This window comes from Cariama cristata, unplaced genomic scaffold, assembly GCF_000690535.1.
Source record: "Cariama cristata isolate BGI_N322 unplaced genomic scaffold, ASM69053v1 scaffold2583, whole genome shotgun sequence".
NCBI classification, from domain to species: Eukaryota; Metazoa; Chordata; class Aves; order Cariamiformes; family Cariamidae; genus Cariama; species Cariama cristata.
Window position 1 is genome coordinate 1 of NW_009607603.1, and position 22,817 is coordinate 22,817.

Consider the following 22,817-nt stretch of genomic DNA (forward strand, 5'->3'; position numbering starts at 1 on the left):
TCACAGAAAGGGTTGTTAGGCATTGGAAATGGCTCCCCAGAGAGGTCGTGGAGTCACCATCCCTGGAGGTGTTTAAGGAAAGACTGCAGGTGGCACTTAATGCCATGGTCTAACTGACATGGTGGTGTTAGGGCAAAGGTTGGACTTGATGATCTCAGAGGTCTCTTCCAACCAAACTGATTCTGTGATTCTGTAATACTTTTCTTTTGATCTGTTTTTTGGCTGTGGATATCCCATTTGTGTGTAGTATCTGAGATGAGGGTATTTGTTCTTGTGCAGAGATAGTAATAGTTCTGAGAATGTTCAGAGGTACCCTTGGTTTGCCTTTAGTTTTCACTGCTACCTTGAATTAATAGATCTTTCTCATTTTCTGAGGAACTCCTTCAGATCCTTTCTCTTTTGCTACCCACTGATTCTACTGCTACTCCAGCTGATTCTTGAAATGTTTGTGTGCTCATTCTTGTTTTCGTCCTTACCTCCCTCCTGCTTTTCTTTGTTTCTTCCATTCTTACAGTTAAGTCTATTCTTCTGTGAAGCATCTCAATGCTGTGTAGGCTGTCTCCCAACTTAGCTCCCCAAAATGCTGTCAATTCACTTCAGTCTATGCCAAATTCATTACAAAGGGTGTCACTGGGCGTGCCCTAAGCAACTCTGCTGGTGGATGTCATCAGCCTGCTGCTGCTTTTTGTAAGTGCTGTTTATTGAACTTGAAGGTCCTCCTTCAAGTTAGCTTTTTGATAAACAGTTCTATACTGCGTTTCAGTTTCTACAGTTTAACAGTTTCTTATCTGGCACCGTACCAGTTGCTTTGCTCAAGTTCAAGTAGGTGAGGCATGTCTTTTGTCTTGAAGATGTTATCTCATGAACGAAAACTCTTTGTAAGATCAAGTGTACCTGATTGTGTAAGCCATGGAAACATAAAATTGTATTTTATTAGTATTTACCTTCAGGTATTTATTGATTTCCTCTAAAATTTTTTCTAAAAATCTGCATGCCGTTGAAGTCACACAGACATAGTAGTCATTCTACAGACCTCTAGTTACAAAGATTCACTAAAATATAGATACTGATTTTACTATTCTACAATTATATGGCATGATACCTTGCTTACTGGACCTATGCTTTAATTATGCCAAGCCTTCTTGAAATAGCGGATGGCGTTTACCCATTCCTCCAGATCCAAGTGCATTAAATTGCTTGTAACTGAGACAGTTGCAAGATTTTGAGCACACAGGACTGGAATCTGGTTTGCAGATCCTGTGAAGATGGGACAGTACCTTGCACATCCTCACTGTAATTGGTAGGGGAGGAAAATTTGCTTAGACTTTGGGATGTATCGATTTCTCTGGTTCTCTTCACCTTCTCTAATGCCATAGCAGCTCTTTTTAAAAAATGTTCATGAAGTTATACAAAAAGATCTGATTTATTTCCATTGGGTTCTGTCTTAGTCTGACCTGTGTTTTCACTTTGTCCCCTAGCCCTTTGACTTCTAAAGAATAAAACTCTCTGTTGACCAGCCCTTCTTTCCATCCCTTGTAGGCATTTTCCTTAGTCTCTTATATGCGTTTTGAAGTGGTTATTTGTTTGGTTGCATGGATCCCTCTACACAAGCAATATTGTCTTTGTTAGTATCAAAAATTTGGGGGTTTTTTTTGATGTTTTTTATCTCAGTACCCTTGTGTTTAGGATGCCGATTTGTTAATGGAAAGCAGTCTTTCCCCCCTAGTTGTTTTGTCTTGCAGCAAATTATTGTGAAAAATAACAATGGCTGTTGCCTTTACTTATTAAAAGAAGGGAAATACCGAACACTTAAATGACTGTGATTCATCTGAATCTGATTTCTAGGTTCTGAGTGCCATTCATATTAATGTGACTTGGCTAGCGCAATAGGATTCGAGCCAAAACACTGTTCCCTAGAGAAACGAAGGGCTCTATTTTGTTCTGTGAAGGAACAGGGTTTTTCTCAAATTTCTAGAAATGATTGCTGCAATCTTACCTCATGAAAATTACAACACTACTTAAAGCAGGCTAATATAAATTCAGTTCCTGCTGTACAGCAGTTGGACTATAAATACCTAGCATTTTTATCTGTGAAGCATGCTATGACTAAAAGATACACATGAATGGTACTGTTGCTTTGGTGGGTGAATTTTTGTTCCTAGAATTTTTTCCCCAGCTATCAAGATGGGGGGAAAACTAGACCATTTCAGTAAAGTTACTTTTTAAAGCAGTTCCAGTCTAGTCAAAGAGAAGCTTACAAAATCTGGTCTGTGGAGGCTTCTTCCATATTTTGGATTCTTGCAGCAAAACCAGTATTGTGAAATACTTAATGTCTGGTTAAAATGCGTGTATTTTTTTTAGGTGAACAAAAACAATTCCTAAACACATTCAAAACAAATTTTGCAAAATAATGATGCTTATGCGTAGATCTGACTTGTTTCAGGTTTTCTCTTCATGGCAAAACCAGACAAACTCAGGATTATCTTTAAGGATTGTCCAGGAAGAATTCCTGTCTGTGCAACAAAAAAGACTGTAAGTTCATGCCAGTGCAACAAAAAAGACTGTAAGTTCATGCCACTTACTCCATGCAATTATACATTAACTATGTGCTACAATCAAAAAAATGGTGTAACTCATTGAAGATTTTGATAACGATTCAAATAGGAATTGTTACATCCTTAGCGCAACACTCACTTTATTTTTTTGTGCTAGTTAATATGTAGCTATCTGGTTTAAAGAAGACAAATATCTAAGTTTCTCCTTTAACTAACCAATTAACTTATTTCCTTGTTTCAGGCATTCCAGTGTTCAGAAGCTATTTAATGCCTTGTCTTTTCCTTCTGGGGAAAGATGCAGGGAGCTGAAAATATCTGCTGCCCTTCCAGAATTAGAGAGGTGAGAGATTATTTTTGTTTTCAAGGCATCAGTTTGGTCAGAAATAATACAAAAATATTTTGGTACATGTAATAGTCGTCTGAAAATTGGTTATGAAATAAATCTGTCTTTGCACTAGATATTTTTATTCTGAGATAAATTATTTCCTCTCTAGGAAGCCTCTGTTTGACCTTTTAACAATCTTATTTTAGTAATCTCCCAACTGTTTATATGAATGAAATCTTTTGGTCTCGATTGTAAGAAAATAAAATTTTTATTTTTGAAAGGTTTGTGCGACATTTTACAGTCAGCAGCGTCAGTCGTGAGCCAATAATGAGAGCACATCTTCCTATTTTATTGCAACAATCGGAAATCATTCCTGATAGCAAAGCAGAAAGTGATAAGGTAAGGAAGCAACCCAACAATACTTCCCATCCCTAGTATAGAATATTTAGCAAATATTCTGTCTGTCGTTATTCTGTTGCAGGTAATGTAGTGAAGTACTGATGTATGTTTAACCACACTCTCTCCCTTCTTCTCCGGTGTCACCAGTTCACGCTGAACTTGCTTCAAGTGTTTCTTAGAATAAATTGCTCTGTCCTGTTTTCCTGATTACATTACTTAGTTTTGGGGTGGTTTTTTTGGTTTGTGTTTTTTTTTCTTTTCATTTAAACAATCTTTTGGAAGTGCTAATGGCCCTTCATTGAACAGTTTTCTCTAATGTCCAGAGAGAGTTAACCCTAAAGCAGTAGCTTGTTTTTATGAATTGCTGAATAATTTAGCTGAATTGTTCTCTGGAACATAAAAGTCCTTTAAATAGCATAGAGGTAGCACATGATATTTAACATTTGCTGATATTATCTGTAGAACACTCGGTTCTCTATAGGGGGAATAACAATTGTCAAACTTAAGGAGTGCTTTAAATAGCATTTTCAGAGAAAATATTTCCTTGTAACTTTCCAGCATTTGAAATCTGCTGTAAGCAAGAAAGTCGAAGCAGCAGGAATGTAGTCTTTTCTCTTTGAATATTGCAATATGGTGGCAGACTTATTTCCTGGGATCTAGTTCAGAGACCATACTGACACTTAAATTAAGTATTAATTAATAAACCCTTATGAATGTTTTTAAATCTGTTTTTAAGGTTAGTTTAACTGTCATTGCATATGTTAAAAAAAAAGAAAAAGGAAGAAAAATCTTGTTATAATTTTCATACCAAATTCTGTAAAACATACAAACTTAGTACCTCTGATTTTTCTGAGTTACTTCTCTATGTCTGTTATCATGAATACTCATTTTCTGTGAGCATCCAAAAGTGATTTTGTGGATAGGATACAAATAGTCTGCAGATGACTATCATCAAATATCATGTAGTTAGAAACTGGAAGAGGTAATTTGTCTGTTAGTAGCAGGATGATACACAGTGTGATGACTGGTTACCAGTGTGACATAATTTTTTAAGTGAAGTTCAGCACAGACAGTTGTTTTAGTTGCATTTCCTCCAGAGCTCATTTGCTTAGTTCTGTAGCACACTCCAGTATGTAGTGTAGAAATATATATGTACACACACTTTGGAGATATGCTCTGACTGCTTTTCAGTGTTTCTTTGGTACGATCCCTGTCTAAATAACACAAGAAATACACATAATGATGACAGAGGTGCTTTATGCTCAAAAGCCATTGGTATGTTAGAGCTGTTATTTTGCAGCCTCTTACCAATCCTACTCAAAATGCAGCTTTGCTGGAATAAATTTTATGTATAGCATGCTCGGTTTGGTATCAGAAACCTAGAGTTGCACTTCTTGTTTGACAAGACTGTTTAACGTACAGCATCGCTTTTTGAACCATTTTGCTCCAATACTCTTAGATATTTGGATGCACCCTTTTCATCACAGGACACATAACCTTTTGGGTGTCTCGTGCAGTGTTTTGTCTGACATTTGCATTAATACTTATACTGCAGACTAGGTTTTAATGTAAAGGTTTTGATAATACTGTTTGCTGTATTTGTTAATTATCTTTTCACTGTATTTAAGGTATGAAAACCACGAGAAAACACATCTTTCTAAAATGATGCATATCTGAGTAATTGCATAAACGCTACTACAGTTCTATACTATCTTGCTCTTTCTGTGGTTAGTGTCGCTTAATTTTGTGTTTAGACTTAAGGCTTCTGTCTTGATAAAATCTTATGTGCGCGCAATTGTTGGAGCTCACTTCTAGTCTTCAAGTTGTCCCCCCCGCCTTGTTATCTGTTCCCTGTGTTTTAGGTGGTTATCACCATTATAACTGGCCTTCCAGGATGTCGTTGCAGCGATCTGTGCGCTTTTCTTGTGACTTTTAACAAGGAGCGTGGAAGGTTTGTACAGTTCTGGTTTTACAGTCCACAGCAGTGGTCATGCTCATCAGCAAACAACTACTCAGCATGAAGGAAATGAAACTGTCAATGTTTCCATTAATTTGCCTTTTTTTTTTTTTATTCCCCGGTTTCTAATTTGTGAACAGATGTGTTACAAGAATAAATTCAGTAAATTTATTTACTGGTTCTACATAGCTAGTTCTACATAGCACGCTGTAGGGTAGGGTATATTACTTTAGTTCTGTTACTTCAGGTATCTCATTTAACTTTGTCATGCCCAGTAGATTTGCCCTTAGTTTTTAGACATTTAGACAAGAAAAATAGCACAGGAGATTTCTTTGTTGATATTCCATGTTAAGAATGCCACAGGTATCACCGTAGAGCTGTGACATGTGTCTGGAACTATCACTGATGCTACAAAGAGTTAGGAGTAATCATAGAAGGACCAAATGAATCTTGCCTTAAGCAGTATGGAAGTTGTCCCAACTTGAAGGAAATGGGTGAAGATCTTCCATTAATTGACTTGTGGTAGTGAGTCTAAAATGTATTTTTCTTGGAGAAAAGACTATACTAACAGTTCTTGCTACAGCATTGTTTTTAATCTTACCTGGTTTCTATTCTACAGTAGTAGGAGATAAATTCAAGACATCTATAGTATGGCAGTAAGATAGATCTCCTGTAGAAATTTGCCATACTGTGTGTTGATATAGCTTCTGGAAAAATAAAAAAAATAAATTCTTATCCTTTTAAATCTTACAGCCGAACACCTTAGCATTTAATCTTAGTAATGTTCTAGACTGGGTTTTTTTGTATTACTTTTAACTCAGTGTCTTGATATTCTCAAGTCGGTTCAGAACCTTTTTGTGGTTCTGTTTTTAGGGTGGACATGTGAGGTGACTTTTGAATGTTCTGTACAAATACATTTAATCATGTTTTCCTGCAAATTTCATCATGTTTTCCTTTTTATTTTTGGGGTAAAATATTTTCATGCCCAGTCTTTTGAATTGGATTTGTATAATTTTTTGTTCACTGCATCACGAACAAAGATCAGAATTACTCATATGATGTGCTGCTTTGAAGAGCTGTTGAATGTTGTTCTATTAAAAAACAACAACAAAACCCCACAAAACCTTTTGGCAGTAATGTAAAGAATGTGCTGATGCTGGAAATGATAGAAAGCCAAGTAAATTCCTATTTCCCATGTGGTATGAGAGATGTGGACTCTTAGGGTTTGTCAAATTTATTTTTGGTCTGCTGGTTCAAAATGAAAAGAAAACAGAGATAATATGTCATAGGACATTAACTTCTTTCCTTATTTTCTGTTGTTTAGGTGGATAGTTTATCGGCAAACTATGGATAGTCCTGAATGTTTCAGTGCAACCCACTTCCAGCGCTACCTCTCCAGTGTCCTGGAGGCTCAGCAAAGTCACAGCGTCCGTCAGTCCACTTATGCTAAGAAGAACAAACGTCTCTTAGTGGTCTTGCAAGGGTAAATGTTTGAAACTCTTTCAACTATTGTGTAGAATAAAGGTTTTTCTGTTCCTTTCCTATTTCCAACACATTTTTAAACTTTCCCATCACTCTGAAGCAGGCAAATTTCTGTGCTAAAGTGTGGTGCTCTGTGAATTCTGTTTGATGTACGTACTAAACTCAGCTTTTCTGCAACCTGTTAATGTTGTTGCTTGTTACTCCATTATAAAAAAGATGTCTGTGGTCTTCCTTGAATCATATGGAAGGAAGGGCTGCATTTGGTGGTTCTTCCCTATTTAGGAGACTGACTGTAATTTTTGGCTTCTCAAAAGAAGTTTTCATGCCCTTTCCAACTACATCTTAAGACTGTTGTTAAATGGTGTTATTTATTGGTGCAGCTGTGTGTGGTTTCTTTTCGGTTTTTGGTGTCGGGCCCCTCCCCCCTCGCCCCCTTCCAGAGGTCCTTGATAGATATTTGCTCTTCAAAGGCTGGCGAGACTTCTTCATGCTGGTTACCTGTCTTTAAAGACTGCTGGAGTACTGGTTGTCTGTCATTAAAGCCATAGATTTAGATGAGAGATTTGGAGCAGAGATAGCTTGAGATTGCATTGCAAGTTGCACTCCAGAGCTGCAGGTGAATATTACTGTATTACTGAATATTACCTGCTGTAGCATTATCTTAATATTTAAAGGGAGTGTTGCGTGTTGTAGTCCCTGTTAGTACGCAAATGAATTACTGCTACTTTTTCCCAATAGACCTGTATTTTCCTGGTAAAACAGAAAAAAACTTGACATAAATGCGCAACTTTTTACAGAATGCAGAAAAGCATGTTAGCTGAGTTCTCGCCCTACCTTTCATGTGTAATTTTCATTGAAAGTTTGCTAAAACATTGAAATTGTTTTGATGAAAAGTAGGGGTGGAGCACCTCCCTGTTTCTTTCAGAGGAAGATCTGTTGTCTCTAAGGCATTGTATGAGCACATCTTGGTAAATTTTGAGTTGCTTCAGAATAGAAATTAATTTTAGGAAGTGTGATATAGTGTGACATAAAAACTGTAATTGTATCTCTCAAGTGCTTACAGTACCTTAAACTTCTGAAAGATCAGTGAGTGCTAGAGAATCTTTAATAAATAACTTCATTGTTTCCAGAATTGAATGGTTCGTTCAGTTTGCAGTATTTTTTCCTCCAAATGGAAACTTAAAAGCCTAAGCTACTGTAACTCTTACTGAATTTTTTACACAGAGAACGAGTGTGCTACAGTAAGTGTAAGAATGGATCTTTGCTTTTTTGCAAGTATTGTGTGCATAGATGCTTGCCTTTTTTTTTTTTTTTTTTTTTCATTTCTGGTAGTCCTTGCTTTGATTGTTTGGCAGTATTAGCTACAAAAAATGTGACACAAACTTTCAAAGTTCCAGTTGATAAAAGATAAGAAAAAAGAGCGGCAATAGTGCATGCATGTGTGTTGCTATCCAAATAAATATTTGTGCAATTTTTGCACATCACTTCTGTCATACTATGTTTTGAATCTCCGTACTTCAGAACGAACTGCTCCATAAAGAGCTTGCAGGCTCTTGACCTGCTGGGGGAATTCAACCACCCCAACATCTGCTGGAAAAGTAGCATGGTGAGCTATAGGCAGTCCAGGAGACCCCTGGAGTGCATGGATGATGATAACTTCCTAAGCCAAGTAATAGACAGCCCTACCAGAGGGGATGCAATACTAGACCTGATGGTCATCAACACAAGTGAGCTAATCAGTGATGTCAAGATTGGAGGCAGCCTGGGCTGCAGTGATCATGCACTGGTGGAATTGGCAGTCCTGAGGGATATGGGTCAGGCAAAGAGTAAAGTTAGGACCCTGAATCTTAGGAAAGCAAAATTCCAGCTATTCAAGGAATTAATCAATGGGACCCCGTGGGAAACTGCCCTCAGGGACAAGGGAGCAGAACAGAGCTGGCAGATCTTTAAGGACGCTTTTGACAGAACGCGGGAGCCCTTGGTCCCCAGGTATAAGAAATCAGGCAAGGAAGGCAGGAGACTGGCATGGCTGAGTAGAGACCTGCTGGTCAAACTAAAGGGCAAGACAGAAATGCACAGGCGGTGGAAACAGGGACTGATATTCTGGGAAGAGTATAGGGATACTGCCTAGTTGTGTAGGGATGGGGTCAGGAAGGCCAAGGCGTGGATAGAGCTGAACTTGGCAAGGAATGCAAAGAATAAGAAGGGCTTTTACAGGTATGTGAGCCAGAAAAGGAAAGACAAAGAATATGTACCCCACCCCTGTCCTTCCCCAATGAGCAAGACTGGCAAACTGGTAACAACAGATGAGGAGAAGGCTGAGGTACTCAACTTTTTTGCCTCAGTCTTCACTGGCAACCTCTCTTCCCACACCTCTTGAGTGGATGAGCTGCAAGGCAGGGACTAGGGGAGCAAAGTCCCTCCCACTGTAAGTGAAGATCAGGTTCGTGACCATCTGAGGAACCTGAATGCACACAAGTCCACGGGACTGGATGCGATTCATCCCAGAGTCCCAAGGGAACTGGCTGATGTCATTGCCAAACCGCTCTCCATGATATTTGAAAAGTCACGACAGTCAGGTGAAGTCCCTGGTGACTGGAAAAAGGGAAACATTGCGCCCATTTTTAAGAACGGTAGAAAGGAAGAACCTGGGAACTACTGACCTGTCGGCCTCACCTCTAGGAGGATCTTTCCAAGCACAGAAGCTATGCTAAGGCACATGGAGGACAGGGGAGTGATTTGAGACAGCCAGCATGGCTTCACCAAGTCAAGTCCTGCCTGTCCAACCTAGTGACCTTCTATGATGGAGTGACTGCATGCATCAGTGGACAAGGAAGGAGCTAAGGATGTCGTCTGTCTGGACTTCTGTAAGGCCTTTGATATGGTCCTCACAACATCCTTCTCTCTAAATTGGAGAGATACGGATTTGGTGGGTGGACTGTGTTTGGTGGATAACAAATTGGTTGGCTGGTCACATCGAGAAGGTAGTGGTCAATGGCTCAATGACCAGATGGAGACTGATGATGAGAGGTGTCCCTCAGGGGTCCATACTGAGACTAGTGCTGTTTAATATCTTCATCAATGACATAGACAGTGGGATTGAGTGCACCCTCAGCAAGTTTGCAGACAACACCAAGCTGTGTGGTGAGATCGACACACCTGAGGGACAGGATGCCATCCAGAGGGATGTGGACAAGCTTGAGAAGTGGGCCTGTGTGAACCTCATGAGGTTCAACAAGGGCAAGTGCAAGGTCCTGCACCTGGGTTGGGGCAAGGCCTGATATCAATACAGGCTGGAGGACGAAGGGATTGAGAGCAACCCTGAGGAGAAGGACTTGAGGGTACTGGTGGATGAAAGGCTGGACATGACCCAACCGTGTGCGCTGGCAGCCCAGAAAGCCAACCATGTCCTGGGCTGTATCCAAAGCAGCGTGGCCAGCAGGTCAAGGGAGGGGATTCTGCCCCTCTGCTCCACTCTGGTGAGACCCCCCCTGCAGTACTGCCTTCAGCTCTGGGGCCCTCAGCACACGAAGGACATGGACTTGTTGAAGTGAGTCCAGAGGAGGGCACGGAGATCATCTGAGGGCTGGAGCACCTCTCCTACGAAGACAGGCTGAGAGAGTTGGAGTTCTTCAGCCTGGAGAAGAGAAGGCTTCAGGAGACCTTACTGCAGCCTTTCAGTACTTAAAGGGGGCCTATAAGTAAGATGGGGACAAACTTTAGCTGGGCCTGTTGCAATAGGACAAGGGGTAATGGTTTATAACCAAAAGAGGGTAGATTTAGCCTAGAAATAAGGAAGACATTTTTTACGGTGAGAATGAAACACTGGCACAGGTTGCCCAGAGAGGTGGTCGATGCCCCATCCCTGGAAACACTCAAGGTCAGGTTGGATGGAGCTCTGAGCAACCTGATCGAGTTGAAGAAATCCCTGCTCATGGCAGGGGGGGGGGGTGGATGGGGGTTCAAAATGTCCCTTCCAACCCAAACCATTTTATCCTTCCAACCCAAACTATTCTGTGATTCTATGATTATGACCTCTAAAACTACTAACAGAAAGCAGGCTGTCAAAAATATGCTATTCACTTGATACAGCAGGCAATACTGAGGACTGATCAACAGATAAATGCCAGTTTTGTTGTGGAATAAATGTGAAGACTCTGAGCCATCTCTGTTTGACATTTCCATCTCAAGTATAGCATTTGAGAACTAATATCATCTGCAGTATGTTTGCACACTCTGTTTCTGAGTCATTAGCAGGTAACAAAAACTAACTTGAGGGAAGTGCTACCCTAGCCTGGCTGGATGCTTTTGGTTCCCAGGCTAGCAAGTGTTCGTCTCTTTCACTAAGGGCATATATGGAGCTTAGCATTTTCTTCATTATGGTCCATAGTGCAGAAAAGCATAATTTTTTCCATGTTAGAGTCAGATTATTTTTTTTCCTTAAATTTAATAGGAGTGGTATAAAATCCACCAATATTCTGGTAGCAAACTAGCTTCAGGAATGGCTAATTACAGGTTTTCCATTCTTTCTGGGTAGTTGAGTGGTGGTATAGACGGCTTTAAAGTAGCTGGAGTTCTTTCAATAGTTGATTAACTTGATAACTGACGGTACAGTTTTGAGAGAAGATCGTAACTGTCTGAGAAATAAACACCTGGAATAAAAACTCAGGTTTACCTAAACTTTGCTGTTATACAGAAGTATAATACAGCAATGGCTGGAGTACTGATAAAAAATGGATGCATTAATTATAGAAGCACACTTAAATTGGAATGCTGATAAGTGAGAGATGTTGCTTTTTAATTTTTTTTTATTTGAATCGTACTTAGTGCTTAATATGCTTGGCAGTAGACATAACATGCTTGGATTACATTATGTTTTTTGTATTTTCTGAAAGCCGGACTTTCCAGTTGTTCAGTGCAAAGTTTTTACTGCTTTTCTCTGTAGTTGTCAATAATTTATTTCTCATGTTACTTGCAGTCAGCTTAATTTGTCTGGATTTGCCAAGTTTTGAACTGCTTTATATAACTATTTTCGTAGGCTTTTTAGAAATCTAACCTTCTTGCAAGCAATTGATTTCTTACTAGGTCTTGAAATGTGTCGTTCTGTTTCTCTGAAACCATATTTCATTTTCTTTTCTTACAGATATACTGATGTTATTGATGTTGTACAGGCTCTGCAAACTCATCCTGACCCAGATGTGAAGTCTTCTTTCATCATTGGAGCAGTTAATACTTGTGTGGAGCCATTGAGTTGCTATATTGAACACAGGTATACTTTAAAATATTTTTAGTAGTTTGAAAATGGGTATGTAAGTTTATGAGATCACTTTTATAATGATTAGAGATACATGATGTTTAAATGCCATTGAACTGTCCTAAATCTCATAAAACTGCTACGTAATCCATCTTGGCTGAACTTCGAAGTGCTGTTTGGTTTGTAAGGATGACGCTTGGTTTCCAGGAGGTATATAATTATATATAATATTAATAAAAGTTTAGCTTGTGGAAGAATAAACAAAGATTGTCATTAGCGTACTGCTTAAATATGTATACTCTGGCTAAGGACTCTATAAAATCTGAACAGTCAACTGTCCTCTTGTGTGCTTTTTAAATCATTCTTTTTCTTTGATCTTTCTGTAAGTATGACTAAAAATTGAGACATGCACCTCGGTTTGGGTTATTGATTAGAATCATAGAATCATTATGGTTGGAAGAGACCTCAAAGATCATCAAGTCCAACCATACACCCGATGCCACCATGCCCGCTAAACCCGCTAAACCATGTCTTGAAGCGCCACATCTAAACGTTTTTTGAACACCTCCAGGGATGGTGACTCCACCACCTCCCTGGAGAGCCCGTTCCAATGCCTAACGACTCTTACAGCGAAGAAATTCTTCCTGATATCCAACCTGAACCTCCCCTGGCGCAACTTGAGACCGTTTCCTCTTGTCCTATTGCTAGTTACCAGGGAGAAGAGACCAAATTGTGTCACTACTTTCAGATATTAAATGAAGACTTCACAGATTTAAAATACATAACTTATTTTAGTGGAACTTAGTGGAAGGGAACGACAAAGCACGGAAGCAAAAGCATTGCAAGTATTAAAATCTGATGTCCTGGGTTACTGCAGAGGTGGGGTGGGGAGGAAACAGTAGCAAAGCCAAGTCACTGACTTTTTTAAATAGTGTGGTTTGGTTGCTGTTTCATAGTGTGTGTGTGTGTTCCACACTTCAACAAACATGGAACTAATTTCCTATACCGATCTGTAAAATTGTAATGCTTAGATTTTGCAATTACACCTTGCAAATCAGATGAAAGTAAGTTACAATTTTCAGAGTTCTTAACATTGCTTCTATTTGTGATAAAAATCTGTGCGTTGCAGCTTAGAGATGAACTGCCCAGTCATTTTATAAAAGTGCATTCCTTAAACTTCCTAGCTGTTTTTAAAACACTAACCACTATGCTTCTTGTGCTTTACACCTGTCAATGAATAGGTGCTATCTTACTGCTTCTTTTTCTCTCCGTGACAAAGATGGTAAATAAATAATAAAGACTACATAAGATATTGGTGAGTTGATGCTGGAGTGCTGTTTAATCTTGTTCTTTCCATAATTAAAGGAAAGACAAGTTCCATTTCTAGGTGTTTTTTTTTTAAACTTACTAACGTGTTACTGGTCATGGTACTGGGTAGTATTTATAGCAGCAGTACCCTGCAATCTTTGACTAACATTGTTTGTCTCCTGAAGTGCAGTAGCAATTGAAGGAAGAGGCTTAGCCTGTGCTGTGCACTATTTGTGTCTCGCTTTGAAGTTTCTTCTGATAAGAACTTACCAAGTAGCCACGTACTGCTAATGACAAATCTTTCAGTTGGGAAGCTTTGGTGATTTCACTGTGAGAATCAAGAAGAATTATTTTAATGTCTGACTTGAAACTTTTGCAGTCAAGAAAATCAAAACCCTTTCTTCTTTCAGGGTTCATTACTGTAGAGATCTAGCTCTTTCATGAGCCTTGGATGGAGTTCTTCCCTGTATTGAATAGCAAGCCAGGGCAGGGGAGAGATAGTTGAAGAGGGACAGATAAAGTACTATTTCTGGAGCTTTTATGTGCATGATAAAGCTCATAAAAATAATTGTCACTTGTCTGACACAATACCAGAAATTGGTACGATATGTACAGAAAGCATTATGTACATACAGTCTTTCCATGGAGCGTTCCCACCATATTTGGAAGGCACAGTTCTTTACGGCAAGCTTAAAATTCCTATTGATTAAACAGGAATTAAAATAATGTTTAAGCCTTTCTGACTTCCTAGAATATGGAATAGACTGTATGGTGGGAATTAGCTCTTAAATCCATTAAAGAATTAAAACCATCTACAAAACTAATTTTTGGGGAAGAACTTCTGAAAGGTGTAACCTGTGGGGATGTTCCAGTTACACGGATTGAGGAAAAGAAACATGAAAATGGTTTCGATAGTAAGACTCGAGCTGTCAGTGTCCAAATGGAAGTAAATGCTTTACTTAGTAATATCCATTCTTGATATACAAATGTCTGATTTTTTTGTTTTTTAGGCTTCTTTTTCCCAAGTTCTTGGACCAGTGTTCACAAGGTACGTGTTACTTTTCTTGACTTTGAGCTAGACAGAACAAGTAACTGAGCCATATGGCCAAATAAATACACTGTAAATGTATGTATTCAAAGGATCATGATAAACTATTGGAGGTAAGAACCATCTGTGCAGAACAGACAATCACTATTAAACTACATAGGCACCTGGAGAAGATGTAAGAATATGGAGTGCGATGCGTTCTAGTTCTCCATATCTGAAGGATGGGTTTCCTAAGACCACGAGTTAAACTGCTTATCACACAATCACCAGGGTTGGCAGGGACCTCTGGGGATCATCCCGTCCAACCCCCCTGCCAAAGCAGGAACACCAACACCAAGTTGCACAGGATCGCATCCAGATGGGTTTTGAATATCTCCAGAGAAGGAGACTCCACAACCTCTCTGGGCAGCCTGTGCCAGGGCTCTGCCACCTTCACAGTACAGAAGTTCTTCCTCATCTTCAGGTGGAACTTCCCGAGTTTCAGTTTGTGCCCATTGCCCCTTAACTTGTTGCTGGGCACCACTGAAAACAGTCTGGCCCCATCCTCTTGACACCCATCCTCAAGGTGTTTGTAAGGATTGATGAGATCCCCTCCCAGTCTTCTCTTCTCCAGGCTGAACAGACCCAGTGCCCTCAGCCTTTCCTGATCAGGGAGGTGCTCCAGTTCCCTCATCATCTTCGTTGCCCTCCACTGGACTCTCTCCAGTAGTTCCTTGTCTATCTTGAACCGGGGAACCTTGTAACTCATACGTGTTGTTAGTTTAGGAGCAAGATGGATTGGATTTGAGTTCCATCCTCTTTCGGGGAGGTATTAGGAAACGAGGCTCTCCTGTCGTTTCTGGTGTTTCAGAAATGGAAAAATGAGCTGGTTGCCTTGTTCCCCTTATCCTCTTAATGCAGTGTGGAGGAACCTTGCAGGGTTCATTTGACATTGCAGCAGACAAAAAAGCTCACTTGCAGAAGACGTGTTTCTTATCTGTATATTTAGTTTTGTATCCTGACTCTGAAATGAATAATTGACTGCATCATCCTCCTTGTCAGGCTTGGAACTTATAGCAGGTGTTGGCGTAAGTGGGATCTGACCCTTCCTGACCTATCACCAAATAAGTTCTTTAAGTTTCAAGAGCAGAAGCAAGTTCATCTATAGCACCTTTGCGGTTGTTTTTAACAGTTGTATAGACTAAGCACCTCTACAGTTTTTTTTTAATAGTTGTATTGCTGATTTACAACGTTAAGACCAGTACATGTGGGGTGTGTGCATATATGAGAACAGATACAGATCTCTCCAGTCAGATAATCTTGGGCAGAATATTAGAATATTTTAGGCATACTATAAGCTCAGCCTGAAACTGGATAGACCAATGACAGATGACTCTTTTTTTCCTTTTTTTTAAGTCGCTGTCGGACTGCAGTTACTGTAGCATGACTTTCTGATCTTGCACTTATGTCTTCCCAAGTGAATGGCAGGACTGTTGTTTTTGGTTTTGTATTAAAATACAGTTGTCAGACCAGGATGCCACGTTCTTCTTGTGGCTATTTAGACTCTCTAGTGCTCTGTTTTGCTGCCAGAATTGTGCCACTTCTTACTTACCTGTGAAGGGAGCCCAAAAGAATGAAATCCAAAAGAATGAAGTTGTAAACAAACTGGGAAATATGTAGGTGCTATTATATAGAACAGTATTTTATTCTCATTTGGAGAAAAATGCTGGTGCTACAAACTGGGGAACCGACCAATAGATAACTGTCGTGATTACAGCCGTGGGTAAAATTGAAGAGAGCAGGAGAATGCTAAGATTTAAGAATGTAATGAAGTATCAGTAACTGTTGAGAAGCTCAGAGTGCAACTGTGCCTTTTTGTTTTATGACAATTGAAACGAAATACTCAAACCTATCTTTTTTTAAGTGCGTTTGTACAGACCTGATTGGGTGAGAATTTGTCATTGTTCAAGGAAGAACTAGAAAATGCTTACGACAAGCATAGCTAATGTTCCTGTGGTGCAAACACTGAAAGAAGGAAAAATACCAGAGGTTAGGAGAGTGTTCTTCTGGCAGCGAATTAGTTCTGCGTGTTGCAAGGTTTTGTCGTCTAGTTTTCAGATAGAAAATGTGACACTGGATAGCCTAGAGGTCTATTTGTGTACAGCAGATTGTGACACATGAATAGGGGCAATTTTTGCGTAAAAAGTTTTAGGAGGAAAAGTATGCTTTGAACAGAGATTGTGGTACACTCTTAAACTTTCCAGACAAATGCAGAATTGTATCACATGTATAGTAGAGAATTTACTTCTGCCTAATTCAGAATTGATTTCTGGTGCAACATTAGCAATATTTCATGAGACATTCACTTTCAGAGATATTTGTCCTACTTTTTTGTGTGTGTCATGCACCCCAATATTATTGTTTGTGTTACTGTAGCATCAGCAGGCCAAGACAGTGTCGTACTGGTTGTTGTACAAATCTGAGAACAGAAACTTGCAATGTGGGAGTAAGAAAAGTATGAGTATAGGCAAGTAGGAATTAATAGCCTTGTCCGCATAAGTATCTTGCAAATTTTGGGAGTAAGGATAGCGTTTTGAAGGGGTACCTATACATGTTATCAACATGACATCGTTTTATGTGAGTCATACTTTCTGTTTGGGAAGCCACAAGACTAGCAGAAATGGATGAGGATCAGGGAAAACTGATAAAGCCTTGAGCAGAATGACCAACGTTAGCAGTTATGCTTTGTCTTTCCCTTGCATACTTGCTTAAAATTTTCAAAAAAATCTTACCACCATCTGTGTGCTGTAACTTCCTTTTGTCTCACTCTTTTCTTTTTTTCTTTTTTTCCTTTCTTGCACAGAAGCAGTAAGATGACACCTTATGAATCTAAGGTCTAAGGTCACACTCTTGTGTTGTATATGAAGTTGTTTTACAGATTAAGACACCATTGTTAAATATGCTCATTGTACGTTTGGGAAGAAAGAGGATCCATTATTTTTGTAAAGCATACATATTTTTAATCTGTCCCTCCTGTTTCTTTACTACTTCTATTGAACATGCTATTCCCTAGGCTGCAAAGATCTTTTTTTTTTTTTCTGTTCTTTAGATGAATATATGAATAAAGAATTAAACAAAACTGGATGGTCTTCAAAGTGCAGTAGAAACAGAGTTGGCAGTGACAATTTAAATAGAAAAGGTCAAAATTATTTGTTGCTAAAGCTATGTGGGCATCTTCTAGTTCTCGGAAAGCTATTTTTCTTCTGGATGACACTACTTGTCGGTCAATTCAGTATCATGGACTATTGCCTGCAAACACAGGGCCAGTTTTTGTGCGACACTGACGCCTGTGAGATTTACACATAGGTGTGTGCGGAGGCAAGGCTTGCAGGTTCCCCAGGCCCTCAGCAGTCTTCTGTTACTTCCAAGGTTGCGTGGGAGTTTACAAGCAAGAGTGACAGCTAGTGCCTGAAAGCTGTTCCTCTTAGACAATGAAGTGGAGATTGATGGAGAAAGAGTATGAGTGATGTGCATGAGACAAGATGCACAGGTTCTTGATTTGCTAGATATTTTATTCCTTGAATCTTTTTCTTAAAGTTAAGGTTTTCCAGCTTAGCCCTTGACAATTACCTATTCTCTCCAAGGCATAGCGCTTCTAACTGTAATATATGCTTCGCAGCATTTATGTTATATAGCCTTTTTGTTGTTCTGTGCCAGCTTCACAGAAAGTATAACTATGTTTTTAATTAAATTTGATTTTGAAATCGATATCAGGGATATTAAGAAAAAAAAAACGCTGGGCGCGTAGCACACCCACAATGTGGTGGTTGTTGATTAGCTTATTCATACTTTTCATCTTAATTGCATGATCTACATAATAATTTCAAACATGCGTGTGACTTAAATTTCTGACCATGCTTGCTGTTCTCCGCCCCTCAAGAGCAACTGTGTATTGGAGAAAACTTAAATGTTTCTGAAATCAGAGTGGAAACTTCTGTGGGAGATTAAAAAAAGAGAAATACTAATGATGAAAATTTGCTTGGGCTATTATTAAAATTCTGGTTTGAAAGGGTCAGTGATGGAAGTAACAGTGACCGGGAGCGTATGGTCTAATGGAAGTACCCCAGAAACACTTGGTATAGAACTTTCTGTGTAAAGAAGCCTCCGCAAGGATTAAGTGTTCTTTAAAGACTTCTGTAAAGATCAGGAATAACTGTAGGCAGCAGATCACGGTGTGAGCTTCATTACATATTCCGCTTTAAATAGCGATGAGTTAGGGGCAGAGGGAAATGCATCCTGGTTCAGTTGTTCATGGATATTCGAGAGTTCGCTGTTTGTCTTACACTCTACTTGTAGTTACAGGAAAGTGACTGAAATGAGCTGCACACCTTGAGCAAAGAAATAGCTTTCCTTGCACGTTCTGGACAATACTGACATCCTAGGGAGTCCCGAAGAGTTGGCACTGCAATCTCTTTGAGGAACTGGGCTGAAATTCATTCTAACGTAACGCCTTCTTGATGTAATTGTAAAGCAGAGATTCTATAATACTGAAATTAGTTGGATGATAAGTGCAAAATGTCATCATGCGTTTTTTTCTTAATGAGATCCCTTCCAGTGCCCGAGGCTGTCATTGTTGGTGTGTTATTTCTGAGTGCCTTCAGAGGCATCTGCAGTATCAGCAGTTGGTTCTCATGAAACTTGGTCTTATACCTGGCAAGACAGCAGGTATAACATGAAGACTGCATTGACATCTTCAAATCTTGGAAAGTTTTTGCTTAAGAGTAGTAACTGTTTCTTCAATGACATCGGTGGCACTAGGTGCAAGGTGAAGGAATACTGTAAAGTCCGAAAGAGGAATTGCTTTTCTGGTCACACAGCTGAGTCTTTTTGGAAATTGGGGCTCAGGACAAATAGTTATCCCATTGTTTTTCTCTGTTATCTGTTTTTGATGCCTTGTGGGTTCAGACTTGCTGTCTGAATACTATTTCAGGGTCTTTCTTTAAAAAGAGAGACAAAAAACCCCACCAAAACCGTTCTCTTGTTTTTGGAAGTGGCAACTGTCAGAGTCGAAAATACTGATGTTTAGCTGTTTAGCCTATCTTTCTACACGTTAAATTTGCCAAGAGTCTTTAAATGTTACTGGTTTTATTAAATTAGTCCTTCTCAAATTGATTCTCATATGAATTTATTCTTTTAATAAATCGATTCTTTTGATTAATTAAGTCTAAATTGCTTTTGATGGATGAAAGTTTCCTTGCTTGGGTGGTTTTTTGTTGTTATTTTTTTTCCCTTTAATAACTTTAATGTAGTGAGATGGAAGGAAAGTAAGTGAAGAATGACTGTTATATCACTTAAATGATTATTAGTCACTGTTACATTCCTGTCTTCTGTAAACTATCCTCTGATTTCCTTACGCAGGACTAGTGAGTAACGTGGTTTTCACCAGTCATGCTACAGACCAGAGGCATCCACTCCTTATGCAACTGCAGAGCCTTATCCGAGCGGCAAATCCTGCTGTTTCATTCATCTTGGCAGAAAATGGAGTTGTAACTAGGTAATGTTCATCACTGTCCAATATTGGTCCCTTTTGCCAGATGGCACGCATGCATTTAGAAACTTGTGTTCTCTTGGTTTACTCTGGTAACTTATACAAAGGAGATACAGATTTTTCTTAATTGCTTCTCATGCAAAAGGCATCTTCCCTTTATGTTTATGGTCATATAAATGTAGGGATTAGGAAATGTATGTTTTTGTTTGTGGTGTATGACTTACGTTACTGTTACTGTCCTTCTAAGGGGAAAATACTCTGAATTTTGCTGTGACTAACACATTCTGGTTTATGTAAGTAGGATACAGAAAGTGGCCCTTTTCTTGAACTTATAAAATTAAAAATCTTCATCTTTATCTCTTTATAGGAATGAGGATATTGAATTAATTCTCTCAGAAAGCAGCTTTTCAAATCCTCAGATGATGAGAGCTCGATATTTAATGTATCCTGGCTGGCAAGTATCTAGACTGAGAAATATTAAAACTATTTTTCTAATTAACTTGAGGATTAAAAAGTCTCACTAACTTCTTTTTTTTTTTTCCAAGACTACTCATTTGGAGCAGGCCATAGCTTTGTAAATCATTTTTAAAAGAGACCTGATGAGTATTCTTAGTAGATACACAATTGCTGTGCTTTTATGGGGAAAAGGATCCTTTCTGGACACCATTTAAATCAATGACAAGATTACTGTTGCTTTTCAGAAGAATAAAAAAGGACCCTCTGGGAATAAGCTGGGAAGGATTGGGATGGGTGAGGTCAATAATGACTAGGGTAATTTCATTCTGACAGCTATTCAGCCTGACTGGAATGAACTTGCTATGTCAGTCTAGCTATTAGCAGAACAATTATTCATAAAAACCAGCAACCTTATTGACAGCCTTGGCAGAGGCTAAAGGCACAATAATAGATGGTACCAAGCTTTCCATTTAATATTGAGTGATATTTTTCATGGATCAGGCTTCTCTACACATCTTGTTGCGTTTATCTGTGCTGCACCTATTTGGCAGAAAATGTAAACCTGTCAGCCGTTATAACTCCTGGCTGACTGTTTTCTGGTTAGGTTTATAGTGCTGGAAGCATGATGGATTTACCATATGTTGCCAGTCCTGTATGTATGTATGTATATTTTTGTATTCATAATTCTTGCTTTAAATTGGATGCAGTTAAGGCTCCGAAAGTAAACTGGCACAAAGCTTGAGATGTCAGAGCTGCTTGTGGATTGTGTGAAGCCAAAGGGAGAGAGAGAAAGCAGGAAAATAGTGTTTAAGACTTCTGGATAACTGTTAATCCATTTGATGATAGTATGCAAGAGAGTAGTATGTAGATAGTATGTAAGAAAAAAAAAATTAGAGCAAGAAGAGCATCAAAATGTGTCCAGAGCGCTTTGAACAACCTAGTGCTGTTAATATCACATTTTCATGTGTGACTTAGAGAAGAAAGCTTAGTGTTTTTCTTCCTATGAGCAAGGCTTAACTGTGGTGAAATGATAGATGTTCCTTTTAAGAAGTTTGTTAGATGAAAAGCAGAAGTGCATGTGTCTTCTGCATGTTGAAGGTGTGTGTTTGTTTTTGTCTTAAGGTATGAAGGCAAATATGGAGCTGGGTCGGTCTTCCCTCCAATGGTTCAGATCTGTGTGTGGTTTAATCGTCCTCTAGAAAAAACACGATTTGTGACCAAATGTAAAGGTACAAATGAACTTTGACTGGCTTGCTTTAAATCCAAGTTTGAAATACTGAGGAATAGAGGGGAAGGCAGGCACTGATGTAGAACAGTCATTTAATTACTGAAGTAAACTTTTAATTGAAAATTCAGCTTTCCTTCCTTAAAGTACAGTAAATCATGTTTTTTAGTGTCTGCTGTGGAAAATTGACCCATGATTTTCTTCAGATGAAAATCTACTTCCAATTTTTGGTTTCTAGAGACTGAGACACTTATCTTCATATGTTTGCTTTTTATTGTATGTTTAATTTAATTTAGTAATGTCAAAACACAATATACAAGTGACCATTGGCTTCTGCTTTTTATGCCAAATAATTCTTTGTAGTTACTAGAAAATAGGCTCAACTGTGTTAGGCTACTAGAGTAGACACATAATCATGCCTTTCCTTCTTTCCTTAGCAAAACAGTGTTAAGGAGCACCATTTTACTTGCCACACACACTGTAAGCGTTCATTGTGCCAAACGCATGTTATTTCCTACCTACCCCATAGCAAAGAAATGAGAACATATAGAAATGTTATGTAGTGGGGCTCCGGGGGACACTGCAGCTTTTTCCCCTGAAGCGCTAGGATGTGGATTAGAGACCTGTAGCATAGGTCTGACCAGAAGCTATACCAAGGAGAAGAAAAATAAATGAGATAATCTGTTTACTTTCTATTTCAAACAGCGATTAAGTCATTGCTTAAGCCAAGTCCTTTTTCTGGAAACATTTATCACATCATGGGCAAAGTTAAGTTTTCAGGTAAGGGCAAATCACTACCTATGCGTTGTCTTGTCATTGCACTGCTTGTATATGTATTTGAAGACTATTTTAGGTACTGTATTCTGTCTACACCAGTATGTTAATGTTAAATTAGATTAGCAATTATCAGGACATTTCTGTCTTCTGTCTTCTCCTTGTTAGATTCTGATAAAGTGATTGAAGTCTGTCACAACACATCATCTAATTCACTAAGCCTTGTGCCTGTTCAGGAGGGGCCAACTCCTCCTGATTCAAGAAGCGATAACAGAGATTGCAGCAGTCAACAGGAGTGCTTCCTTGTGTTTGTTGGCTGCTCTCTTAAGGAAGAAGATATAAAAGACTGGCTCAGAGAAACTGCAAAACAGGTTCGTGGGCATGTTTACTTCTGTTCAGTGTGATCTGTTTGGCATTTCTTAACAACAAAAGGAGGATTCCGAGTATCTTGATGAATTTTTTTTTTTTTTTTTAAATATCCTTTCTCTTCTACCAAGGTATTAGCAT

At 38.9% G+C, this 22,817-nt stretch overlaps 1 protein-coding gene across 1 annotated transcript; it reads left to right on the forward strand.

The window, feature by feature from the left end:
- Positions 1 to 2,443: 2,443 nt before the first annotated feature.
- On the forward strand, positions 2,444 to 22,681 carry LOC104158978 (uncharacterized protein C20orf194-like; the record flags this gene model as incomplete). The annotated part of the gene is made up of 12 exons (XM_009696769.1): positions 2,444 to 2,532; positions 2,797 to 2,895; positions 3,162 to 3,279; positions 5,142 to 5,230; positions 6,561 to 6,719; positions 11,862 to 11,987; positions 14,291 to 14,328; positions 19,726 to 19,861; positions 20,223 to 20,309; positions 21,434 to 21,540; positions 22,242 to 22,316; positions 22,479 to 22,681. Coding segments are annotated over 12 exons (1,326 nt in total), but the record flags the coding sequence as incomplete, so codon positions are not given.
- Between the last annotated feature and the right edge of the window lie 136 nt (positions 22,682 to 22,817).